The sequence below is a fragment of the Artemia sp. Qi Xiang Cuo genome, chromosome 14 (assembly GCF_049724085.1).
Source record: "Artemia sp. Qi Xiang Cuo chromosome 14, ASM4972408v1, whole genome shotgun sequence".
NCBI lineage: Eukaryota > Metazoa > Arthropoda > Branchiopoda > Anostraca > Artemiidae > Artemia > Artemia sp. Qi Xiang Cuo.
In genome coordinates this window covers 31,092,516-31,101,217 of record NC_142807.1, presented here as the reverse complement: position 1 = coordinate 31,101,217, position 8,702 = coordinate 31,092,516, and the positions used below count along the sequence as shown (strand labels likewise).

The following is an 8,702-nucleotide window of genomic DNA, read 5'->3' as shown; positions in this document are numbered from 1 at the left end:
TGTAAGTTTTCGTGTGCATGTGTAAGTCTTTGTGTGTGTATGTGTGTGTGTGTGTGTCTTGTGTGTGTGTGTGTGTAAGTTTTGGCGTGTGTGTGTAAGCTTTCATGTGTGTGTGTGTGTAAGTTTTTGTGTGTGTGTGTAAGTTTTTGTGCGTGTGTGTAAGTTTTTGTGTGTGTGTAAGTTTTTGTGTGCATGTAAGTTTTTGTGTGCATGTAAGTTTTTGCGTGTGGGTCTAAGTTTTATGTGTGTGTGTGTAAGTTTTTGTGTGTCTAAGCTTTTGTGTGTGGTTGTAAGTTTTTTGTGTGTGTGTGTAAGTTTGTGTGTGTGTGTGTGTGTGTAAGTTTTTGTGTGTGTAAGTTTTTTGTGTGTGTGTGTGTATAAGTTTGTGTGTGTGTGTGTGTGTGTAAGTTTTTGTGTGTGTAAGTTTTGGCGTGTGTGTGTAAGTTTTCGTGTGTGTGTGTGTATGTAAGTTTTTGTTTGTATGTGTGTGTGTTTGTTTGTGTGTGTGTGTGTGTGTGAGTTTTTTTTGTGTTCATGTGTTTGTTTTTGTGTGTGTGTGTGTGTTTGTGTGTAAGTTTTTTTGTGTTTTTTTTTTTTTGCTTGTGTTTGTGTGTTTTCTGTGTGTGTTTGTAGGGGTGTTAGTTTTGTGTGTGTGTGTGTGTAATTTTTTGTATGCATGTAAGTTTTTATCTGCTTGTGAGTTTTCTTGTGCATGTGTACTTTTGTGTGTGTGTGTGTGTGTAATTTTGTTTGTATTTGTGTGTAAGTTTTGGCGTGTATGTGTAAGTTTTCGTGTGTGTCTGTAAGTTTTCGTGTGTGTGTGTTAGTTTGTGTGTGTGTGTGTAAGTTTTTGTGTGTTTGTAAGTTTTTGTGTGCATGTATGGGGACCGGGGGAGGACCTTTGGGGCCCAGGGAGGGCGTTTGGGGATCCGGGGGCCCTTGAGGATTGAGTGGTCTTTTGGGAGCCCAGTGGACCTTTGGGGACCGGGGGAGGACCTTTGGCGGTCCGGGGGACCCTTGGGGGCCGGTTGGCCCTTTGGGAGCCCGGGGGACCTTTGAGGACCAGGAGAGGGCCTTTGGGGGTCTGAGGAGGGCGTTTGGGGGATAACATTTCGAAATTTTTACTTTTTAGTTTACTTTTTTTTTGCGGCGCATCCCTGCGGCACATCCTGCGGCACTTTCCTGCGGTGCCTCCCTGCGGTGCATCCCCTACGGCGCTTTCCTGACCCGCGGCGCATCCCTGCGGCACATCCTACGGCGCTTTCCTGGCCCACGGCGCATCCCGGCGGCGCTTCTCTGGTCTGGGGGACCTTTGGGGGCCGGGGGAGGGCCTTTGGGGGCACAGGGAGGGCCTTTGGGGGACAGGGAGGGCCTTTGGGGGTCCGTGGGGACAGTTGGGGGTCTGGAGGACCTTTGGAGACCGGCGGAGGGCCTTTGGGACCCCGTTGGTCCTTTGGGAGCTCGATGGGCCTTTGGGGGGCCCGGGGATGGCCTTTGGGGGTCTGGGTGGGCCTTTGGGGGCGCCGGTGAACCTTTGGGAGCTTGGGGGGCCTTTGAGGACCGGGGGCTTCCTTCGGGATTGGGGTAGGAGGATTGAAACCCTTTGGGGTTGGGTTAGAGGACCTCACAACACTGTTCAAATGAAACTTGTGTATTATAACGACCACAGAGTTTCACCATTAAATTCTCTTCTAAAATCTCTTCAAAAATCATCTTTTAAAATATCTCTAACAGATTCGCCGAAATAGTTCCAAAACCTGTCTAAAACAGTTTCACCCAAATAATCCCTAAACGTAATTCAGCGTGTTCCTTTTGTTTTTTGCATCTCTGCGCTAATGCATTTCAAATTAATAAGAAACCTGATTCCCGCGCTAAAACAATTCATCGCTAAGATGTTTCTTGGAGAATTGTTTCCATGGCCTTTGGCTATTAATATCCTTTGGAGTTCGACCAAAAGAGTTGTTTCCGAGGCAAAGACATTAATGACTTGGATCTATATAGAACATTTTTCGGTTTCCAATGTCAACTCACTCACAGCTAAAACGAAACTGATCCTCTTCGTTCGATAAATTCAATGAGAGGGAAATGGGGGAGAGGAGTAGCTCTGTGACGTTACTTCTTTCGAATGATGGGGGAGCCATCTACATTGAATCCATTGGCAATGTTTTCAAAAGTATATCCACAATATGATTCTGTTTGTTCCAATTAATATATCAATAAATTGACTATAAGCATTTGAGTCACATTTTAAAAGTTTCAGAAAAGAGTCCTATGGTGGAGAATCACTACTCAAAATATTGTCAAGTGTTCCCCGACCAAAGAATGTCCTGTATTTAAGAGATAACTTGAGACAATCGTCATCCAAAATCAAATGTTTTCCTGTAAACAATAGAGTTTATCTAATTCTCTCTTTTTCAAATCTATTCATTTTTCATTCCTTTCACTTCGACTGCTGACTCTAGACTGACCCTGATTCGTTAGCCCTAACCAGAAAAGAAATAGAACATTTTCGATTTCGAAACAATTTTATTGAATAATTACAACAACAACATCAATAATACAGAGCATGTACAATTAGTGATACCGTTTATTGTCTTCAATATGTTTCACTAATGCACCTAAAGCACATTGAAGTCTATTCACATGTGCTATATCAACTTTTGCTGCAAAACATAATTGATCCTCCATTTTAAATTTGCTCAAGGATATCACATATCTTGCATATACTGCATCCCATTCCAGACAAAGATGTGATCCTTTCGTAATTTCCACCGCAATGTTTGGTGCTCTTGTACTATTATCATCAACTTCACTATCAACTTCTAATATGGTAAACATTCCACTCATCGCCATCACAAATATATATCCAAAAGAGTAAAGTCAAACTGTTCTTCTTCTCACTCCTTGAATTCTATTCACAGACTAATAAAACTATAGCAAAAATCCTTTCTTTATATTCACTCCGCCGCTACTATGTAAACAATACCCTCTGATTGGCTGAGGAGGAAACACGTGATCTAACTGTTTCCGGGAAACTCATAACATTTGGCTAGAGAGCAACAATAACAAATACTATTTTTGGATCATAACATTCACGATCGATTACGCAATCAAGTTCTCGGAAATTCACTTCCCCCTCGAGTCATAGATCAATAGCATTGTTCCCGTTAGAATTCAATGCGCATGTGCAACCTTCGTTCCAGAGTTATTACTCATAGAAACATCAAATAAATCGACCTTGGAAAAAGAGTTCATTGACCGATTACGCAATCATTCTCCCTAGGGATTCCATGCCCATATATGGTGTACTGTCAGTATTCTATGCCCATATTTGGTGTACTGTCACGATCAATAGGGGACATTCTACTAACATCTTCAACTTTATAATCGAGTTTGCTGATAAACTTTTGATTTGAAAATAGATATTTGCTCATAAGTAGAGGAAATATCCCAAGAGAGGAAGTGCTCTTGACCATAATATCAATTAGGGCGTGGGTTGAACAATGTATAACAACCCTTCTTTTCTTCAAAGTTGTATTTCTGAATCTTCAAAACAAATTGAGCAATAAGGGGCCCTGGGGGTCGCTTGGGTTTTTTAACATTTGGAAACAAATTTTATTCCTATTTAAACCTTTCTGATTGAACTAGCTATTATAAATCTCGATGCGACCCCATGCTCATCTGAAATGGTCTCTGTGGCGACAAATAGCACAGAATTTGCCGTAGTAGCCTTTTGATCGCCTTTAAATCTTAAAAACAGAACTCGTGAGTTTCATTCAAATAAGACCACTTCTGAAGATATCTGAACAAAGGCACTATATGATTACCCCTAGTAAAAAAAAAAATAATGTGAATGCCCGTCCATGACACTAGACTAATAAAAATTTTTAATTCATAGCTATAGGCCTGAATATTCTGTCAGGGGATTCTTAGGCTTCCGTAGTTTGATGGCGCTATTTTTATCGCAGACTCTGTCCTTCTTCTTTATTGTGAGGGGGGGGGCTGTTGGATCCCGTTTTGTCTAATCTTCTGCATATTCACTTATACCAACAACTATTGATGAGTACCTTTAACTTAAAAAAAAATCCCCCTTAGTATTCTTATAAGCAAATATTTTCTTATCTTTTTTTAGTCAATACTCTTTTCTTGTACATTTTTGGGTACTGTTGGCAGGGGTCGCTCTTTATTTACACTGCTTTGCCACTAACAGTTTGATTAATCAATTTTAATGATTTGGAAATTCTTTCATCACTAGTTTTTTCGAGGCTATCTTACCAAGATTTTGTGAGTTTTGCAATGTTGACACAAATGTCTCTTTGAGTTTCACAAATCTTGCAAGAGCACCAACATCAGATTCCTTTTCTTTGTTGCTTATGACCTAGAACACAGACAATGAGTTATGAGTATCATTATTTAGTAGAGTACAATAAGCTCCTACCGGAAACAATTACAAACTTGTTTCTAAGAAGAAAAGGCACAATAGAAAGAAAATTGAAAGAAAACGTCAATGGAATTCTGGTGATTATTAGCAGAACTTTGGATTGCATCTAATGCGATTTCCTAAGACCAGGGCGAACGTTTAAAGTAGTGAAAGAAAATATTGAGTAGTGATAAGTCAGTGTTTTCAAGCATGAGGGAAACATTTGCTGATTCACTGCTTGGCTGATGTACATGACATGAATAAACAGATTTTAGGATGCTCGATTTGTCGATTTGATGGCACCTGCAATTTAAAGTTTTGAACTGCACAAGATATTTGTTGTTCTGAAAATTTTTTCTTAACAAAAAAAAAGACGCAAACTTTAAACAACTATGCAGAAATTTAAGTAAAGGAGAAATTGGCAATTCGGGATGATATAAATTTAGATTTTGTTGCGTAGTACTGTGAATACCCTGCTCTCAACGAAATTGGAACAAACAACTTATTCAAAAAGATCATCTTCAAGTAATTATTTTACCTAAATAAGAAATGGGTATATATTTCAGTGATTATCTTTCATAAGGGGAACAGCTTCTCCAAAACATCAAAATAATGTCAATGTACTCTTTGATTTCCAGCTAAGTCTTAAATGTGTTTTAAAAAACCAAAATTGTTGGTAAATGAACAATTATTGAAGCCTTCTACGGTACTCACTTTAAATGCCCATTCTTGTTAGTATTTTTTGGTCATTTCTGACCGAGATATGCCTTTTTATTTAACATAAGGTATATTTACTGCTGAAATACTCTTTGAAAGAAAATGAACAAAAGTAATGTAGGTACTTTTATTATCCTCAACTAGTAAAACAGACACAAGTATGGAAATATTATTGTGCTATTTGATATTCTAAAATTTAAAAAAAAATTACACATCTCTAATTAATTTGATCCCTTATTTTCTTTTTTTCGTAATTAAAGTCACGGTCCAAAAATGAAAAAATACAACTATTCTAGGTCACTTTGTAACAATACACGCAGATTTTGCTTAAAAAACTCAAAAACAATTAATCCCCTCAGCTAAATAGATGTTGACGAAAGGACTTCAAATTAGGGCTTGTTTCGTCAATTTCTTTCATAAAGTATGTGGAAGCTCTATATAATCTAGAAATGGAATTAAGGATAGACGACAGCTTCAATAAACAGGTGTATCAATATTATGTTATGAGAAAATGATGAAACCAGCAAGAAAAGAATAATAGACTCTTTCGATTAATACGGTTTTTATGATCAATATGTCTTTGCTTTTGAAGCTTATGAAAGCTGGGAAAATAAGGCGCGAACAAATTGTGTTTAAAGTAATATTATGTCCGTCCAAAGAGTGGTTAGGTAGAAAAACCAGCGCTCCATGAAAAAACACCAATTAGCACAATACAAATACAAATTAATAAATTGATTGAGAATACGCAAATATTAATTTTTTTCTAAGTAGAGTTGGTAAATCTGTAGATGCTATTTCGCTTCGCGAAAGCAATATGTTTTGGACTCGATCAAAGAAGACCAAAAGAATTTTTGCAAAAACAGGGAATTAAGCAAATGGTTTTGCGCAATCCAAGACCCAATATGAATGTTAAGAAAGAACACTGAAACGCTCCTAGTATAGTATGCTAATGTATAACTGAGAAATAAAACTGAGAAATAATGTATAACTCAGAAATAAAACAAATAACTGAGAAATACAAGTAAACATTCATTCATTCACAACAAAACGAACCAGCAAATAAATGAGTTGAAGAACTACGTCATCTGAACTCTGATTTTAATTATTGCATTCCTTGCAGACTCCCTTTGAAACCTAAGGGGTTGTTGACGGGTTTGATTATGTGATTGGGAAGATTGTACAAGGTTTTTATCAGGGACTACTAAAGTATCGGTTTCTCTTTTGATAAAACCAAAACACGACTCATTTATTCTTAAATCACCTGAATCTCTGTTCAAAGCTAGGCCTAAGTTAATGTTGGTATTTATAAATTTCAACAGCTTCTCTGTAGTGCTGGACATTACCTTTGTCATGCAAAAATAGGCTAGCTTGGTCAAACACAAAAGTATGGTCTGGGTAATCAAAAATGTGCTCTGCAGGGACAGAGTCAAAATTATCTGTTTTTTTTCACTTTTTAAAGGTGTTATTAATGGAGGTAGAGTGCTAAGTTAATCTATCCGTAAGTCGCTAATCAGTTCTTCCGATATACCAAAGACCACACGAGCAAGGAGTTATGTAAACAGTGGAGTTTTAACCTATCAAAATAGGGTCTTTAACTTGAAAAATTTGGGAACTGATAGTTTTTCTGGGTCTATAGTAAGTGTAAATTCTTTTTTTTCTTAGATTTTTTAAAATGTGCTCGGAAACCCCTTTAACGTACGGGATACTAAGATAAACTGAATTTTCCTTTTGATTTGCGTTTACTGTGTCACTATCCGATAATCTTTTAATGCGTTTTGCAATTACAAAATTTATTAACCTTTCCCAAATAAGATATCTCTAGGGTGGTCGAGTTCTGAATCCAAGAAACGTGTTGAACAAACTTGCAATGCTCTGTCAACTAGAGAAATGACCGCTCCTCTTTTCACAGCAGGAGAATGATTAGAGGAATAATTTAAGTAATGGTCACTGTGTGTGGGTTTTCTATAGACCCCAAACTCGAAACATTTATCATTTCGGTGCAACAGGGCATCTAGCAAATAAGACGCCTTTCTACCTCTGATTCCTGGGTAAGTTTAAGTTTTGGGTTCAAGGACTTGAGCAAGTGAAGGAACGACCCCAAAGACTCAACAAAATGCTCCCACAAATAAAAATATCATCTTTAAACGAACCCAAAATTCAGGTTTACAAAAATTTTGCGTCGATAGCAGTTCATAATTTTTTGGATCTTTTTGCAAATCGCAGATATTGGTGAATGACTCACTTTTATGGTTGTTAGGTATTTGGTTTTAATTCTTATTATTTTTTACTTTTATTGAATTTTATTCGTCCTTTAGTTTTTTGTGTTTTTTTATTGTTTTTTTTCACATTGACTTTCTGCGTTTGTTTTGTTTGGTTTTTTCTTCGGCACTTTCCTTGAATATATTTTTTCGTTTCGCGCTGAAGAAGAGAGGTGTTTTTCCTCTCAAAATATTCGCTTGGTGTGATCTTTCAGCATTTTCGTTTGGTGTTTATAAACCCTATTTTTGATCGTTTTTCTTTCTTATATTATGGCAGGCCATTGTGGTTTAAGGAATTAGCAATATCTTTGGAACAATTTGATGTGTGAAGTTGAAACTTACAGAGCTTGTTGTGGGGAATGTTGAACAAAACAAAAGACAATACTTGCGTTCTAATGCTGCTGCTTCTACTCATACTACTACAACTACTTAGACTTGACTTGACTTTTATTTAACGAAATATATACATAAATTTTGTACAAAGGAGAAGAGAGGACTCTCATAATGTCCCCTTTATCAAAAAATAATAGGAAAAGGAAATGACACTTCCCGCTAACAAAGCTTCAAGAAAAAAGAGAAAAGTTGATAAGAACATTACAATTTTTAAAATAAATTTAAAGAAGAAAAAAAATAACGAAGAAAACATAATTTAACTATCAACTCACGGAGATAGGGATGGGATTTACTTAGAAATTTATAAATAAATCAATATTACAATCAATCCCCACTACTGTAGGCTGAAAGGACCATCTTTTTCAATTTCTTTTTATATATGTATAGTGATGGTGATTCATTTACTAATTCAAATAACTTGTAGTTATTCGCAATCTGAGGAAGTTGATATCTGAAACTTAGTCTTGATCTCTCATTTTTAACAAACGGGAAAAGAAACTTAATCCTAGCTCTTGATAAATGGTTATGTTTATTTTCAATCAAAAGTCTCATACTATTGAAAAAATGATCTTTATGTTGCATTTTCAAAAACCATATGTCCAAATTAAGGTGAAAAATTTGTTTTAAATCAAGAATATCAAGAAATAGATAAGATGTTTTAATTTCAGATAATTCTTCTGTCTTCCTAGGGTTTGCTAAAAAATGGTCCAGGATTCTTATTGATTTATTTTGAACAATTTGGAGTCCTCGTAAATGTGAAGGGAAAGTCAACATCCAAACGCTCGGGCAATACTGGAAATAACTTTCAATTAATGAAAAATATAAAGTTCTCATGATTTGGTATGGAAACTTTAATCTATGCAAACAACCCAGATTCCTGGACACTGTTGCTTTAAGTTTACTAATATGCGCCT

At 36.5% G+C, this 8,702-nt stretch overlaps 1 protein-coding gene across 1 annotated transcript in view; it reads right to left on the bottom strand.

Moving 5' to 3' along the window:
* The window catches only part of LOC148944363 (uncharacterized), a 244,829-nt gene that overhangs the window by 134,155 nt on the left and 101,972 nt on the right, over positions 1-8,702 (bottom strand). The window contains exon 4 of the mRNA XM_089099910.1: positions 4,276-4,378. Coding sequence (XP_088956036.1) covers positions 4,276-4,378 — 103 coding nt within the window. The remainder of the gene's footprint in view (positions 1-4,275; positions 4,379-8,702) is intronic.